Raw genomic sequence first — 18,743 nt, 5'->3', positions numbered from 1 at the left:
TCGATCTCCTGACCTCGTGATCTGCCCACCTTGGCCTCCCAAAATGCTGAGATTACAGGCATGAGCCACCGTGCCCGGGCAGTTCATGCCATTTTTTCTAATAATTCTTTTTTTTTTACATTATAAAAGGATTGGCCCCATTATAGATTGGAAATTTTAAAAGTGCCTTGGTTCTTTGCCACATAACTCAGGACTGGGTTGTGGCGAGCCATCCCTCTCACTCCCTGGTGAGACTTCCAGATCATCTCTCCTCTACCCTTGTGTAAGAGTTCCCACTGCTCTGAGTTCCATACCATCCAGCCATACCACGTCCCACTCCTCTTCATCACTGCCACATACCCATCTCCCCAACATACCCCTTCAGTCGCTGAAGAACCTGCCCAGATTCTTCTCCAACCCAAGTCCTGCCAACATCCTACATGAAATCAATATCCATGTGGAGATACAACATTCCAGGCACTTAGTTTCTTGATCTTCTCATCTTCAGAGACTGCTACCCTCTACTCCCATTTCAGGTACCAACTCTCATGACCATCCCCCAGACCCTGTCAACACCAGCAACTGCTGTACCTCTGGAGTATGAAACTCATACATCACCCTCTCTGACCACAAGTCTATCTATTCAGCTGTCATTCACTATATCCTGTTCTTTGCGCCCTCAAAACTCACCTATTCATACACTCTTGACTTTACCCTCCCCTTCCTTATCTGGTTGAGATTCCAGCATTCCTCACTTCAATCATTCTCTTACAGATATCCTCACTTGCCCCACTGTCTTTCATCCCCACATGCAAACCCTAACCCTGGCTCAGTACAACTACCTAACTCTAGACCACTAGATGTGGCCAGAGAAAAGTCACCCATTGGATTGGTGCCATCATAAATTCACTGTCCAAAATATTTGGATTGGTCGGGCAAGGTGGCTCACGCCCGTAATCCCAGCATTTTGGGAGGCTGAGGCAGGTGGATCAACTGAGGTCAGGAGTTCGAGACCAGCCTGGCCAACATGATGAATCCCCATCTCTACTTAAAATACAAAAATTAGCTGGGAATGGCGGTGGGCGCCTGTAATTCCAGCTACTCAGGAGGCTGAGGCAGAACAGCTTGAACCCAGGAGGCAGAGGTTGCAGTAAGCCGAGATCGTGTCACTGTACTCTAGCCTGGGCGACAGAGCAAGATTCTGTCTCAAAAAAAAAAAAAAAAGTCTGGATCATGCTGCCTGACGATCCTTCTGTAATTCCCCACTCAACTCTCTCTCATTATCTACTGTGGCTATTTCAAATCTCTTACCCCGCTACCTGCCTCTTCTCTCTCAGCAAATTACCTTGCTTCCTACTACTTCTGTTTTTTGTTTTTGGTTGTTGTTGTTGTTGTTTTAAGCATTCTTTGCTTTCATTCTTTGAGTTCCTTAATGTTTTTATTTTACTTTGTTTTTTTTAGAGTCAGAGTCTCACTGGGTTGCACAGGCTGGAGAGCAGTGGTGCCAGTCATAGTTCACTGCAGCCTTGAACTCCTGGGCTCAAGTGATCCTCTTGCCCCAGCCTCCCAAGTAGCTAGGACAAGCACACACCACCATGCCCAGCAAATTTGTGTCTGTGTGTGTTTTGTAGAAAAGGGGTGTCTTGCTTTGTTGCCCAGAATGGTCTCAAACTTCTGGCCTCAAGTGATCCTCCTACCTCAGCCTCCCAATGTGTTGGGATTACAGGTGTGAGCCATCATGCCAGCCACTTCCTACTTCTACACTTGATCTTAGCCAAAAGACCAAGAGGCGATGCACTTCCTACTTCTTAGAGAAAATTAAGTAATCAGAGGTGAACTACCTTAACTTCTCATCACCAAAACTACTTCCTTCTACACCCATCCTTTTTTTCCTGTCATAACAACAGTACTATCTTTCCTTCCTTCTAAAGCCAAGTTTTCCATCTGGGTCACATGTTTTCTTACCTTCTCAATCAATTACTCCTTCTTTCTGCAGTATCTTCAATCTCTCTCTTTCTCTTCACAATAGCATTTAAACAAGTCTATTCATGTTTACAAATTCAAAAACCAAGACCTACCCACCCTCCCATCCTCCCTCCCTCCTGTCTGCCCCTTCACAGCCAAACATCATCTTTCTTTAAACCTATGCAGCTTAAAAACAAAGTAAATAAATCTATGCAGCTTGATAATGATCCCTTTTTTGAGTAAGTAACGGTTGTACATGGTGCAAAACTCAGAGTACAGAAGTATATAGAGTAAAAAGTCTCCCTCCCACCCTTAGCTGCCCAGTAGTATCAAGAGGTGTTCTATCAAAGCCAAATCAATACTTTCTTAGGGTTGCTATGTGCACTTTGTGACTCATCCCCTGCTACAGTCTGATCTTAGTCCCCACCTTCTTTAAAATAGATCTCACTGATGTCCCGACCTCTTTGTTGATATAAGCAATAAGTACTTCTCCGCTTTATCTCCCTTAACTTCTTAGCACCATTTTCGCACTGCCAACCCCGTACTCTCTCCACCTGACAAGCTTTCTACCCTTTACTTCTATAATGCCCCATTTGGCTGGTGCCCTTCCTTCAGCAGATATTTAATGAGCATCCGCCAGGCTATGTCTGGTCTAGGTGCTGGTGAGATGAAGACAAAAAACAAAGCATACAAAAATCCCTGCCCTCACAGAGCTGATGTTCTAGTGGGGAGTAAGACAAGAAACAAGATGAATCAATGCAATTGGTGAAACACATTGTATGTTAGATAATGAGAAGACCTAGGTAGAAAAAAAAAACAGGAAGGGGAATATAGAGGAATATATATATGTGAATATATAACACTATACACCACACACACACACACACACACACAATCGGGGGGGGGGAAGAATGGCAGTGAGGGTGAAATATTAGATAGGGAAGACAGGTAAAGACTGACAAAACGGCTTCTGAATAAAGACCCAAAGGGAGTAAGGGAGCAAGCCCCCCATGTGGCTATGAAGGAAGAGCATCTCAATAAGAACAGCGAGTACAAAAGCCCTGTGGTGGGAGCGTCCCTAGACTACAAAGGTAGCAGAGAAGAGGAGAGTGTTCTAGAGTAGAGAGCTAGGAGGACAGTACTAAGTCAGAAAGGCAATAGACTCACATAGTAGGGTATTGTAAGCCACTGTAATGCACTCTAGCTTTTCCTGGGTAGCCACAAGAACTAGGGAGTCACAGCCACTATGAGTTAGGGATGTGATGTGATTTTAATTATGTCTTTGGCTGTTCCTTTTTCGCAATGAATTCTTTTTCTCCTGCCCAGTCCTTAAATGTTGAAGTTTCTTAGGTCCTCTTACCTGGGCACTCTTTTCTCCTCACTTTTCCTCATTGAGGGCTCCATGTGCCCTCTATGCACTCATAACTCCAAGCCAGATCTTCCTGCTGGATTTTAGACCCTTCCCTCCAAATGCCTCCTGGGGGAGACATTTCTACTGGATAGTCACTTACGTACTTCAAATTCAACATGTCCAAACTCAGTTTTTCCCTCTGTCTGTCCCCTAAACATGCTCCCTTCTCTTAGGTTTCCCACTTCAGCAAATGGCTCCATAACCTCACCAGGCATTCAAGCCAGAAACCTGGCAGCTATCACTGATTCACCTCTAGCCCTCTCCCTCCACTATACCCTGAAGTAGGCATTCTAGCATCAAGTTAAGAACACTGACTTTAGGTCAACTCTCTGGGTTTGCATCCTGGCTGTGCCACTTACTAGCTGTGGGATCTTGGACAAGTTACTTAACCTCTCTGTGCCTCAGTTTCCTCATTGTAAGATGGGGATAAAAACTGTACCTACTTCATAAGGTTGTTATCAAAAGCTAATGAACTAATATATAGGAAGTGTTTAGAACATTGCCTGGCCCATAGTAAGTGCTCTGTATATTTGTTGTTGTTATCCAAGTTATCAGCACGTCCTATCAACTCTCTTTATTAGCTATCAATTGTGCCAATTTGTCATCCTTACTGCCCCTGCGCTAGTTAAGGCCACTATTATCTCTAACTCCGTTATTGTCCTGCCCTCCTAACTGGACTCCTGGCCCCTATTCTGTCCCCACCCAATCGGCCCTCCACACTACAGCTAAAGTGATCATTTAAAAACACAAATTTGATCCTATCAACCCATGCTTAAAATGCCTCACAGGGTCCCTATTTTTCCTAGGGTAAAGTATAAACTTACCATGGCCCAAAAGGCCTTGCCTCTCTGGCTGAGCTCACCTCTTTCCCCTCACACACAGCGTACGCTAGGAGAGACATTCCTACTACATAGCTCACTTACAATCTGTGGGGCCTAATGGAAATGAAAGTGGGAGCTCCCTGTTCAAAAAATAGAAAAGCTTTTTCCTTTCTTCCATGGTCTCTCTTAACTTACCATGCAGTTTTAATATGCTATTTACTGTCATGCTCCCTCGGGTATAGGGGTAACTCAAGGGGCGAGTACAGGCCCACACAAGTACCCTGGGGCCCTGCCCGGTGACTTAGTACACAGGGTACATGCACCCAACCGACTCTGTCCACACCTGCACCTGGGCCCAGCGCCCCAGGCAGCTAGCCAAGAACCTGTTCGGGGAGGTAGAAAGGCAGCAGGAGGTAGAACCACATATGAGCCAAGACTCTAAAGTCCCCATCGCACACTCCACTGTTCCATCACATACAAATCACAAAATCAAAGGCAAAATTATTAAGAATTTCAAGACAACCACCACAGAACATTAAACCTCAGGCATGGGGCACCATGTGACTATAGCAATTGCACACCTATGAAGCCAGCCCTGCTCTAAAAAGCCAGCAGACTCTCAGTGCCATACTCTGTCTATAGCTCTAGCCTCTGGGTTTCATCACATGTATCTCCTTCTACCTGAAACATTCCTGCTCTTCCTCTTCCCTGCTGCTGTGGCACCACCCCCCCACACACTATCCCTATTTCAGCCTTTACCACAAGGCCTTGGAACTGCTCACTTACCTGCTGTCTGTCCCCACTACATTTGCCAGATAGTGTATCTTGTTTACCAAAAGTCCTCACCTTTCCCATCTCTCAGTCTTGCCTTACTTTATTATTCAACAAACATTCAAAGTGCTAGACAACTCCTCATATCAGGGAGGCAGACATGAAAAATCGGGCTTCTGGCTATACTGTCTCAACAGTTACCACCTGGGACCAAGGGTGGTAAATGCTGATTTGCTCTGAGTAGCTTCCTTAGTCAAGAGGATAATTATTATAGCACCAGGTCTTGTGATTAAGATGAGTTATCCCCATCGTATACTGCAAAGCCAAGCACACGGTAAGCAGTCAGTATTTGTTAAGTAAATGAGTGCATAAATTCAACAAATATTGATTGAGCACAGACACTGCCCTCATGGACTGGACATTTTAGAGCGGGAGACAGAAAGGCAGTGTCAAAACAGTTTCATAAGTGCTATAAAGTCAATAAAGCAAGGTAACAGGATAGTGAGTGAATGAATTTAAAGTTAGCATAAAAGGCACTGAGAAAAAACTGAGCTATGAACTTTACATATTATCACATTTAATCTCCACAACAAATCAGGGCCTTCCATACAACATTCACAGACATTAAACACAGAAGCAGAGGTTTAAAGTACAGGCTTAGGAGCCAAAATGCCAGGGTTTGAATCTCACCTCTGCCACTTACCAGCTATGTGAACTTAAGCAATTCATACTTAACCTTTCTGCATCTCAGTTTCTGCATCTGTGAAATGGAACTACTAATTGTACCCACTTCGTAGGGTGGTTAAGAGGATTAAATGAGCTAAAATAGGTAAAGTACTTAAAGTTCCTGGCACATGATAAGTATTAGCTATTATCATCATCGTTAATATTATCCTGATTTAACAGATGAGAAATCTGGGTCTGAGTGGTTAATTGTTGGCAATTACAAAACTACTAAGTAGCAGAGCAGGATAAAAATTCAGGACTTTGTGACTCTACTATATCACTACAATATGTAACCAGGATATAATGTGGGGTAATTAATACAGTCAAGTGTTATGAGCGCTCCAAAATGGACACTCAATTCTTCCAGGGATGTGGAACTGAGTGGGAGCTGAGGCTTGGAGATGCCTGAGAGATGATGATGTTGCTCAAGATCCTGTCTGGCTTATCTCCTCAACCTTGCTTTCTGAGGGTGCCCAAGGATCCAGGTCCAGACAGAGCACCATCTATAAAACCAGAAGCTGAAGCATCCACCATTCCCACCATTCCACCCCCCAACTCCAGGCACACAGGACTTAAAGGAATGCAAAGGACACAGCAAGTTCCAGTGCACCTAGGAAGTGTCTCCTTTATGAGTTTGTCATGTAATAGGCTTCACTAAATTCTAGATGCACCAATGGAATAACTTCATATGCACTGACTTGCAAACCGACTGTTCTATCTAAAAAAAAAAAAAAAAAAAAAAAACCCGAACAAAAAAACCCTTTTGTGATCCCCTCAGCCACTGCCCCATTACTCTAGTCCCCTTTAAACCAAATTCCTCAAAATTGAGTCATTGTTGAGTTCCTTCTTTCACAATCCCAATCCAATCTATCAGCAAATCCTGTATCAATATATATTCAAAATCCAAACACTTCTCATCATCACTGACTCTACTTTAAGCCACCACTGCCTAACTAGACCAGTGTTTCTCAAGTTTTAGGGAATATCAGAAACACCTGGTAAACTTGTTAAAATACAGATTCCTAGGCCCCATCCCCAGAGATCCTGATTCAGTAGGACTGGGTTGGGCCTACAAATGGGTTGGGCCTATAAACGTGCATTTCTAACGACCTCTCAGGTGATACTGATGCTGCTGATCCAGGGACCACGCTTTGAGGAATAATGATCTACAGTAGCCCCCAAATTCTCCCTGCTTCCACTTTGCTCCTAACCTTCAGTCTATCCTCACAATAGCCAAACCTGAATCAGATCGTAACTCTCACTTGCTCAAAAAACTTCTGTGGCTCCATTCCAGAGTAAAAACAAAGTCCTTACACTCTATACCCGTGGTTTTTAAACTTAGCGTGCATCAGAAACATCTGAAGGGCTGTTAAACCACAGATTCTGGGGCTCCATCTCCAAAGTTTCCGATTCAGTCTGGGGTGGGATCCAAGAACTGGCCTAACCAGTTCCTAGATAATGCTGATCCTGCTGGTCTGGGAACCATACTTGGAAAATCACTGCTGTATATGATCTGCGCACCCCCGACCCTTAACCTCAGCTTCTATTACTCTCCCCTCACTCACTCTGTTCCAATAGCATTGGACTGGAATGGTAGCATGCCAGGCCTGCTCCCCACTTGGGTCCTTTATTTCTTCTACCTGAAACACTCTTCCTCTCCTTACCAGCATGGCTCCCTTCCTCACTTTCCTTCAGGCTCATATGTAACCCATCTGTAATCATCCTATATAAAGTAACCACTACTTCAACCCTGGGGTGGTACTTCTTCTCCTGCTCACCCTACTTTACTTTTCTCTAGACCATGTATTACCACTTGACACACTATATATTAAGCTGTTAGTTTACTGTCTCATGCTCACTGCCATATCCCCCCTCCCCCACCCCAGTGTCCAGAACAATGCCTGGCACATAGCACATACCTGATTTTCCCTATCTTCCATAACTTCTAACAACTTGAACAGTGATTTATATTGTCTATAGTACTGTATTCTACAGTGAGAGTACAGGAGACCCAGGTTTGATCTGTGGTCCAGCTGTCTGTGTAGCTTTAGACACATTATTTAACCTATCACTGCTGGTTCTGGAACAATATGAAGTAGATGCACTCCTCCCTATCCCTCCAAGTACAGCTAAAAACCCTGGACGTTATATACAAAACAAATATAAAACTCTGAAAGGTGAAGGGAAGAAAGCAGACCGACTAGAGACACCTAGCAGGTGGTGGATAGCACCAAAGATCAGTGGGGAACCTGTACTTCCACCCCAACCTGGCAGTCATCAAGTAGTACCCCCTTTCTGCCACTGAAGTGCAGTGTCTGAGAAGGTCTGCAAAAATGGAAGTCTTAAATAAGATCCAGGATCTCATAACATAATGCCCAACATGTCCAGAATATAATTAAAATAATTATTTGTCATATCAAGAACAAGGAAAATCACAACTCGAGTAAGAAAAGAAAATCAACAGATGTCAAGACTGAGATGACACAGATGCTGGAATTATCTAAGAATTTTAAAGGCGCCATGATACAAAAGCTTCAACGAGCGATTAAGAACATGCCTGAAACAAATGAATAAATAGAAAGTGTCAGCGGGCAGTGCAGCACTTTGGGAGGCCGAGGTGGGCAGATCACGAGGTCAGGAATTCGAGACCAGCCGGGCCAACGTGGTGAAACCCCATTTCTACTAAAAATACAAAAGATAGCTGGGCGTGGTGGCGTGTGCCTGTAATCCTAGCTACTCGGGAGGCTGAGGCAGGAGATGCGCTTGAACCCAGGGAGGCAGAGGTTGCAGTGAGCCAAGATCACGCCATTGTACTCCAGCCTGGGCAACAGAGTGAAACTCTATCTCGGAAAAAAAAATAATAATAATAAAATAAATAAATAAATAAATAGAAAGTGTCAGCAAAAATTAGCCAGGCATGATGGCGTGTGCCTTTAATCCCAGGTACTTGGGAGGCTGAGGCAGGATAAGCACTTGAACCCGGGAGGTGAAGGTTGCAGTGACCCAAGATCGCACCACTGCACTCCAGTCTAGGTGACAGAGCTAGACTCTTGTCTCAAAAGAAAAACAAAAAGTGTCAACAAAAAATAGAAAATCTCCGGAAAAAAATAGAAGATATAGAAAAGAACCTAACAGAACTTTTAGAACTGAGAAATACAGTAACTTAAATGAAAATTCTTTACATGAGTTCAACAGCAGAATGGAGAAAACAGAGAAAAGAATCAGTAAGTTGAAGATAGAACAATAGAAATCATCCAATCTGAACAACAGAAAGAAAATAGATTGGAAAAAAAATGAACAGAGCCTCAGCAACCTACAGGACTACAACAAAAGACAAACCCACAGAAATCCACACTAAGACATGGCTTAGTCAAATTCCTAAAAGCAAAAGACAAAGGAAAATCTTGAAAGCAATGAGAGATAAATGACATATTACCTCAAAGAGAACACCAATTTGAATGACAAAGCCTCTCTCATCAGAAACCACGGAGGGCAAAAGGAAGTAGCAGAATAGTTTTCAAGCACTGAGATAAAAGAACTAGAAACCCAGAGCTCGATATCAAGTGAAAAGATCCCCTAAGAATTCAAGGGAAATCAAGATATTCTCAGATGAAGGAAAACTAAACATATTTGTTGCCAACAGACTTACCCTAAAAGAATGAGTAGGCTTGGCATGGTGGCTCACGCCTGTAATCCCAGCACTTTGGGAGGCCGAGACGTGTGGATCATTTGAGGTCAGGAGTTCGAGACCAGCCTGGCCAACATGGTGAAACCCCGTCTCTACTAAAAATACAAAAATTAGCGGGGTGGTAGTAGCATGCGCCTGTAATCCTAGCTACTCAGTAGGCTGAGGCAGGAGAATCGCTTGCGCCTGGGAGGCAGAGATTGCAGTGAGTCAGAAAGCACCACTGCACTCCAGTCTGGGCAACAGAGTGAGACCCTGTCTCATAAATAAATGAATAATTAAAAGAATAAGTAGGCCGGGCACGATGGCTCACGCCTGTAATCCCAGCACTTTGGAAGGCCGAGATAGGTAGATCACAAGGTCAGGAGTTCCGAGACCAGCCTGGCCAATATGGTTAAACCCCATCTCTACTAAAAATACAAAAATTAGCCAGGTGTGCTGGCAGACGCCTATAGTCCCAGCTACTCATGTGGCTGAAGCAGGAGAATCACTTGAACTCGGGAGGCAGAGGTTGCAATGAGCCAAGATCGCGCCACTGCACTCCAGCCTGGGCGAGATAGAGCGAGACTCCGTCTCCAAAAAAAAAAAAAAAAAAAAGAACAAGTAAAGGAAGCTCTCTGAAATAGAAAAGAAATGATAAAGGAGGAATCCTGAAACATCAGGAAATTAGACTGAACAAAGAGTAAAAATATGGGTAAATACAATATACTTTCCCTCTCCTCGAGTTTTCTACATTATGTTTGATAGTTGAAGCAAAAATTATACCACTGTATGACGTGATTCTTAATGCATGTATAACAAATATTTAAGATTCATTACATTATAAACAAGGCTGGGCGCAGTGGTTCACACCTGTAATCCCAGCACTTTGGGAGGCTGAAGTGGGAGGATTGCTTGAGCCCAGGAGTTCGAGACCAGCCTGAGCAACATAACAAAGACCCAGTCTCTACAAAATAAAAAATTTTAAAAATCAGCCAGGCGGCCAGGCGCGGTGGCTCACGCCTGTAATCCCAGCACTTTGGGAGGCCGAGGCAGGTGGATCATGAGGTCAGGAGTTCAAGATCAGCCTGGCCAAGATGGTGAAGCCCTGTCTCTACTAAAAATACAAAAAATTAACCAGGCATGGTGGCAGGCGCCTGTAATTCCAGCTACTCTGGAGGCTGAGGCAGAGAATTGTTTAAACATGGAGGGTGGAGGTTGCAGTGAGCCGAGATCATGCAACTGCACTCCAGCCTGGGCGACAGAGCAAGACTCTGTCTCAGAAAAAAAAAAAAAAAAAAATCAGCCAGGCATGGTGGTGCATGCCTGCAGTCCCAGATACTAGGGGGTGGGGGGCTGAGGTGGGAGGATCACTTGAGCACAGGAGGTTTAGGCTGCAGGTGAGCCGTGACTGTGCCACTATACTCCAGCCTGGGCAACAGAGCAAGACTCTGTCTCAACAACAACAAAACAATTAATTATAATATAAACAAAAGAGCATTAAGGCATAGTAAAGTAAAGTTTCCATCGGACACAGTGGCTCACACCTGTAATCCCAGCACTTTGGGAGGCTGAGGCAGGTGGATCACAAGGTCAGGAGTTCGAGACCAGCCTAGACAACATAGTGAAAACTTGTCTCTACTAAAAATACAAAAATTAGCCAGGTACGGTTGACCGCGCCTGTAGTCCCAGCTACTCAGGAGGCTAAGGTGGGAGAATCGCTTGAACCCAGGAGGCGGACGTTGCGGTGAGCCAAGACCACGTCATTGCGCTCCAGCCTGGGTGACAGAGTGAGACTGTTTCAAAAAAAAGAAAAAAGAAAAGTAAAGTTTCTACTCTTCAATCAAACTGGTAAAATGTCAAGAGCAGTTGCTTATGGTAAGTTATATGTATAATGTAATACCTAGAGCAAGTACTGAAAAAAGCAATACAGAGATAACTCGGGCCAAGAGCAGTAGTTCATGCCTGTAATCCCAGCAATTTGGGAGGCTGAGGTGGGAGGATCATCTGAAGCCAGAAGTCCAAGACCATCCCAGGCAACAAAGGGAGGTACCACCAACCTACACCCACACCCTCCCCACACGAAAAATTAACAAAATTAGGGGACGCAGTGGCACGTGCTTGTAGTTTCAGCTACTGTAGAGGCTGAAGCATGAGGAGATTGCTTATGCCCTGGAGTTTGAGGCTGCAGTAAACCATGATCAAACCACTGCACTCCAGCCCAGGTGACACAGAGACCCTGTCTCAAAAATAAATGAATGAATGAGTAGGCCGGGTGCAGTGGCTCACACCTGTAATCCCAGCACTTTGAGAGGCCAAAGCGGGCAGATCACCTGAAGTCAGAAGTTCAAGACCAGCCTGACCAAAATGGAGAAACCCCGTCTCTACTAAAAATACAAAATGAGCTGGGTGTGGTGGCACATGCCTGTAGTCCCAGCTACTCAGGAAGCTGAGGCAGGAGAATCACTTGAACCCGGGAGCCGGAGGTTGCGGTGAGCCAAATCGCCCCATTGCACTCCAGGCTGGGCAACAAGAGCGAAACTCTGTCTCAAAACATAACAAAAAAAGAAAAAAGAAAAAAAATCAGCAAGGATTAGAAGAATTCAGCAACACCATTAACCAACAGTAGTTAATTGACATTTATAGAACACTCCACCCAAAAATGGCAGAATACACAGTCTTTTCCAGTGATCATGAAACATTTACCAACATAGACTCTGGGCTATAAAACAAATCTCAATAAATGTAAAGGAATTGAAATCATACAGACCATATTCTCTGACCACTATCAAACTAGAAGTCAGCAACAGAACGATAACAGGAAACTCTACAGAAACTTAAAAATTAAACAACATATTTCTATACTTCATGGGTCAAACAGGAAGTTTCAAGGGGAATTTAAAAATGCCTTGAGCAGCAGGAGGATCACTTTAGCCCAAGAGTTGGAGGCTGCAGTGAGCTATGATCCTGCCTCTGTACTCCCGCCTGGGCAACAGAGTGAGACACTGTCTCAAAAAAAAAAAAAAAAACCTTTTTCTTTCTTTTTGTTTTTGTCTCAAGAAAAAAAAAACCTTTTTTTTTGTTTTCTTTTTTAATGCTTTGAATTACATGAAAAGGGAAAATGTAACATATTAAAATCTATCGGTGCTGAGAAGGAAATTAACAGCTAAAGGCTTACATCAGAAAAGAAAGAAAGGCCGAGTGTGCTGGGTCACACCTGTAATCCCAACACTTTGGGAGGCCGAGGCAGGTGGATCACCTGAAGTCAGGAGTTCAAGACTAGCCTGGCCAACATGGTGAAACCCCATCTCTATTAAACATACAAAAAATTGGCTGGGCATGGTGGCAAGCGCCTATAATCCCAGCTACTCGGGAGGCTGAGGCAGGAAAATCACTTGAATCCAGGAGGTGGAGGTTGCAGCGAGCCGAGATCGCGCCGTTGCACTCCAGCCTGGGCAACAGCAGCGAGACTCCGTTTCAGGAAAAAAGAAAGTCTCAAATCAATAATCTAAACTCCCACCTCAAGAAACTAGATAGAGAGCAAAATAAACCCAAAGGAGAAAGAAAATAATAAAGTGCAGAAATCAATTAAATTGAAAACAGAAAGACAACAGAAAAAGTTAATGAAACAAAAACCTTGTTCTTTGAAAAGATCGATAAAACTGACAAATCTCTAGTAAGTCTGACAAATACAAAAACGAATTTTTTTTGTTTTTGTTTGAGACAGGGTCTCGCTCCGTCACCCAGGCTGGAGTGCAGTGGCGCAATCACAGTTCACTGAAGCCTCAACTTCCTGGGCTCAAGCAATCCTCCTGCCTCAGCCTCCTGGGTAGCTGGGACTACAAGCATGTGCCACCCATCCAGCTAATTTTTGCATTTCTTGTAGAGACGGCGTTTTACCATGTTGCCCAGGCTGCTTTCAAACTCCTGGGCTTAAGCAATCCACCAGCCTTGGCGTCCCAAAGTGCTGGGATTACAGGCATGACATCACATGCCCAGCCTGATACATTTTTAGTATCACGAAACAAAATTATCATTATAGCACCTAAAGATATCAAAAGGATAATAAAGAAATACTATGAACAATTCTACAAACATAAATTTGACAACTTAGATGAAATGGGTCAATTCCTTGGAAAGTATACATCCAACATAAAATAACGTAATTTGAATAATCCTATAACTATTAAACAGAATAATTTTTAGAACTCCCCAAAAAGATAGAATAAAGATAATTAGGCGAAGTGGTCAGCATAGTGAGTGGAACATTAGCTTGTGCTCAATAAGTAATAGCTATAACCATTGTATTTAAATCATCACAACCTCTCAAGGAAACTGAGACTTCACAGATAAATTCTTTGTAACAGAATCAGAATTTGAACCCAGATCTGAAATCAATGCCCTTTCCTCTAGAGTTAAAAATCCACACCAAAGTTACTCCCTTGGGCATGTATCAACCAGTATTTCTTTTATAAACAGGAAAACTGTAAAGGAGTGAGATTTGTGCTAAAAATCCCAGAAATCAATAAATGCTTGCCAACTAGTTTTCTCCACTATTGTACAGCAATGATTCTCAAATGTTAGGGTGAATCAGGATCACTTGTTTGTTAAAATACAGATTGCTGAGTCCCAGTCCCAGCCCAAGAAATTGCATTTTAAACAAATTCCCAGTTGAAGAACTTTACTTTTAAAAAGTTCGTTCCTCCTGTGTTAGCTCACTTAGGAATTAAAAAAGAATATTCATTCCAATTTTTCTGTACAAAAAAAGAGAATGACTGGTGTACAGTAATGATATGTTACTCCATCCATCCCCCAATATCAGAAGCTATCACACTCCGTAGAAGGGGAAGGAACCAAGACAGGATAATGTTCTAAATCAGTGGTTCTCAAGGGTGGGCCCTGCTTACCTACTGAATCAGAAACACTGTAGCTAGGGCACCCCTAACTTGTGTTTTATCAGGTCTTCCAAGTGAGTCTGATACATGCTAAAGTTTGAGAACCACCGCTGTACAAATCAAAGTGTTTTTGCAAAATCCATCTTCTTACAGGAAGGATGAAGCAATACCATGTTTTTTCCACTTCTGAGAACCTGGGCTCTGGAATCAAATAATTCAAAGTTCAAATCCACACTCAGAAAGTCACTTAATCTCCACGAATTCCAGATTCTCAGCTGCAAAATGGAATAGTTGCCTTCCTTGTTATAACCTTTCCAGAAAGTAACTTGGCATTATATTCCATAATCCCTAGCTGGACTTCAAGAAATCTAACCTACAAAAGTCACTAGAGGCCGGGCGCGGTGGCTCACACCTGTAATTCCAGCACTTTGGGAGGCCAAGGTGGGTGGATCACGAGGTCAGCAGTTCAAAACCAGCCTGACCAACATGGTGAAACCCTGTCTCTACTAAAACACAAAAATGAGCCGGGCATGGTGGCCCAACTACTCAGAAGGCTGAGGCAGGAGAATCACTTGAACCCAGGAGGCAGAGGTTGCAGTGAACCAAGATCGTGCCAGTGCACTCCAGCCTGGGCAACAGAGTGAGACTCCATCTCAAAAAAAAAAAAAAAAAAAGTCATTGGAGATATGAACAGATTTCTATCACCTCTAGGCATTTGTGGACTTAAAATTTGTTGGCTTAATGCTTGCAACCAACCATAGAAGTCCATAGTATGTAGTAATTTTCAATTGTGCTGAAGTACAAACTTAAATGGCACACTATAAGCCTGGTGTGTTTCTGTGAGCAATGCACACTGAGTAAGCAAGAGCAGCCACCCACCAAGGACCTGATTCTCAGCTAGCTTCCTTGTTCATTGGGGGCCCATAGAGAGAAGTATAAAAGATTTTTAAAATTTGGTGTATTTCATGGAAAAAAATTTAAGGCAGTTAACTTGTGTTAGAGTGTACACAGGAACACACACAACTCACCATAGAAATGTGATTAAAGAGGGGCCTGGCCCGTAAGCCCAGTTCTGTATTTGTAAGTTTAGAATTCTTTAAGGCCTCAATGGTGCTCCTTATAAATAAATGTCAAGTACCTACTAAGCAAAGATGCTTTCCATAATGTTTTTCTGTTTTAATCAGCACTCATATCAAGATGCAAAACTTTTCCAGAACCCCCAAAGTTTCCTCACATTATTCACAATATAAAAAAGGACAAATAATGTTCAAAAAAGTACAATGTCCAACCATAAAGGAAATTACCAAGTTAACTGGTGACACATATATATCGTGGGATATCAGAAATCAAGTATAGCTGAATATTTAATGAACTGGCAATTACATTAAAACATTAACTAGAAAAAAAAATAGGTTGTAAAATGGTATTTATAATGCAATCCCATCTTGTAAAAATATATATTTATATTCTAACTCAAAAGATGGGAGACACTGCAACAACAAATTTAACAGTGGATTGTGCCAGACAGTAGTAGACTCGGGTGAGTTTTATTTCCTTCTTTATTCTTTTTCTGTATTTTCTACAACAAGCAGGTCTCACTATAAAACCAGGAAAAAATTAAGAACATTATTTAGAAGAGAAATATCCAACTTTCAGGCTTGTTGACTGGTGCTCCTTAAGTCCCTGTCACGGGGTCTGGCAGACATAAGCACTCAGGAAGCATTCATTCCTGTTCCCTGTTTCCAGAGTGAGGAGTTATAGCAGGAGCCCATTTTACAGGTCTGAAAAAACACATTTCCCATACAATCCAAAGTAAGGGCCCCAGTCAACAGCTTTTTTTCATGAAGACTCATTAATTCATTCAAAAATGTACTCAGCATCTATTACATGTTTAGCACTGAACTAGGTTCTGGAGATACCAAAAATGAAAAGATGACATCTCTGCCCTCAGGAAGCTCTGGCTAATGAATGACACAGATATATTTATAACTATGATATGATGAAATAATTACTTTTTAATAAAGACGTATACAAAGTGCAATGGGAACCAAGAGGAAGAAGGAATTTTACCCCTTTTACAGTCTGTGAGTTGCAAAGGGGAGGGCATTAGGGGGAGTTTGCATGTACAAAGACAAAAAGGCATAAAGGAGTATAAAATTTTCCCAGAACTATAGGTAGTTCAGTCTTGCTAGGACATAAAGAACAAGAAAGGAGGAGTGGCAGGAAATGAGAATGAACAAGCAGATCACAAAAGGTCTTATCTGTCACATAAAGGATACTGAATTTTATCCCACAGGCGAACCACTGAAAGAAGGATTTTAGGCTGAAGAGTGACTTGATCAGCACTAGCAAAGACACCAGGAATCCTGAAAGACATCTTAATCCCCACTTATTTTCAGGGCAAAGGAAAAGGTCCCACCCTCTAGGGTTGTCCCCTCTTAAATAACATGAGGCAGTAAATAGAACTCTGTGCCGGGCACACAATAAATATTCAATAGAGATCAGTTAAATATGAATTTGGATATGGGGCAAAGGGGCAGTCCCTGCTGAGGGCAGGATTTTAGCAGCACCACACCTTTAGTTTGGTCTTGAGCGTGATAAACAGAAATAGCTCGCCGGGCACAGTGGCTCACGCCTGTAATCCTGGCACTGTGGGAGGCTGAGGTGGGCGGATCACTTGAAGTCGGGAGTTTGAGACCAGCCTGGCCAACATGGTGAAATCCCATCTCTACCAAAAAAGTACAAAAAAATGTGCCTGGCGTGGTGGTGTGCACCTGTATTCCCAGCTACTCCAGAGGCTGACGCACAAGAATCGCTTGAACTCGGGAGGTGGAGGTTGCAGTGAGCTAAGATCATGCCATTGCACTCCAGCCTGGGTGACAAGAGTGAGACCTTGTCTCAAAAAAAAAAAAAAAAAAAAGAGAAAGAAATAGCTCCTCTGGAGGAGACCAGACAACTGAAAATTCTAGAATCTAACAGGCAACAGGAGGAGGGTGCCATACACTGCTTTTTGTGCTCCAGTGTACAAAGTCCCCTCAAGGTTGTCTTTCCATAGCTGAGATTTAAATCCCACTAATGGGATATTAGTTTTATCGCACATACTAACCTCTCCGGAATCCTGGGTGACAGGGGCTTATGTGCACACACGGTTAACTGAAAGGAATTCATCAGTGGTTTTACTCTTGTTTTACCCAATATCTATTATGCTTAATTCAATTTAGTTGGATGGTTCTGCAGATAAATGCTGTAGAAATAAAATACTGTTGCATTTCTGCCTCCATTTATGGAGTATATCCAAACTGCTTTGCAAAGTCAGAAAAGATATATTTGATACATTTATCAAGACAATGAGGCTCAGAAAAGCAAAGCAACTTGTGCAAGGTCGCTCTGAAACTAAGCACAAAGCCACAACTCAAATCCCTGTTTATGGACTCAACTACCTCAAATAAGCAATACTGTTTTACCCAAAGCCAGTGTCTGAGGCAAAACATAATTGTCAGAATATAAAAATGATGGCCGGGCGCGGTGGCTCACGCCTGTAATCCCAGCACTTTGGGAGGCCGAGGCAGGCGGATCACCAGAGGTCGGGAGTTACAGATCAGCCTGACCAACATGGAAAAACACCATGTCTACTAAAAGTACAAAATTAGCTGGGTGTGGTGGTGCATGCCTGTAATCCCAGCTACTTGGAGGCTGAGGCAGGAAAATCGCTTGAAACCGGGAGGCGGAAGTTGCTATGAGCGGAGATCGCGCCATTGCACTCCAACCTGGGCAACGAGCGGAACTCCGTCTCGAAAAAAATAAAAAAGAAAAAAGAAAGGAATATAAAAATGATTCTTTGTGACACAAAGAAAACGGGGGGGGGGTCTTATAAATCTAAAAAAAAAACACTCAAAAGAAAGGTGCAAAGATGAAATACATAGGGGAAAACACAGGAAAAGGAGAAACCAGAGGCTAATGTCAGCTAGGTCCTGGTCTGCAAGGAGAAATGGCAGAACCTGAGTCTGGGAGAGGGGGTTCTGAGCCGGAATCTAAAAACAGAGCTGAAAAAGGAAGAGAGAGCAAGTGAACACACCTGGCCACCGCACCCTGTGTAGCCTGGCCTGCCCTCCTTACCTGCCATGAAACCAGTCCTGGCACATGTCACACTCGATCATGAAGCGGGTCACATCGTAAGGCAGCCGGCAGAGGCAATACACCGGCACCGAGGCCATCTTCGCTCGGCCCTGGAGCGTTCTGCGGCCGGCCAGGTTCGTCGTGTCAAGAGGGGCGGGAGGCGGCAGCACGCGTCCTCTCTGGACGATGGCTAGGCACAAACAACACTTTTTACAGAGTGAATCAGCCCCCGCCCCCCACCCCCTTGCACCAACCCTCAGTTCCCCAATAAGAGAGTTACCGCCGCCGGGATGCAACACAGCTGGTGCGGCTGTAGGGGGCAACCAGAGAAAGTCCACCCGGCCTTTAGAATTTCTTTCACACGTAAAGAACGGCGCTCAACCTTCCAGGCTTTC

At 43.5% G+C, this 18,743-nt stretch overlaps 1 protein-coding gene across 4 annotated transcripts in view; it reads right to left on the bottom strand.

The window, feature by feature from the left end:
• The window catches only part of PHF8 (PHD finger protein 8), a 116,478-nt gene that overhangs the window by 86,160 nt on the left and 11,575 nt on the right, over nucleotides 1–18,743 (bottom strand). For all 4 annotated transcript variants that reach the window (XM_011991997.1, XM_011991995.1, XM_011991996.1 and 1 more), the window contains one exon: nucleotides 18,349–18,538. In XM_011991997.1, coding sequence (XP_011847387.1) covers nucleotides 18,349–18,538 — 190 coding nt within the window. The remainder of the gene's footprint in view (nucleotides 1–18,348; nucleotides 18,539–18,743) is intronic.

This window comes from Mandrillus leucophaeus, unplaced genomic scaffold (assembly GCF_000951045.1).
Source record: "Mandrillus leucophaeus isolate KB7577 unplaced genomic scaffold, Mleu.le_1.0 Scaffold400, whole genome shotgun sequence".
NCBI classification, from domain to species: Eukaryota; Metazoa; Chordata; class Mammalia; order Primates; family Cercopithecidae; genus Mandrillus; species Mandrillus leucophaeus.
The sequence above is the reverse complement of the archived record's forward strand: the minus strand, read 5'-3'. Positions and strand labels throughout refer to the sequence as shown.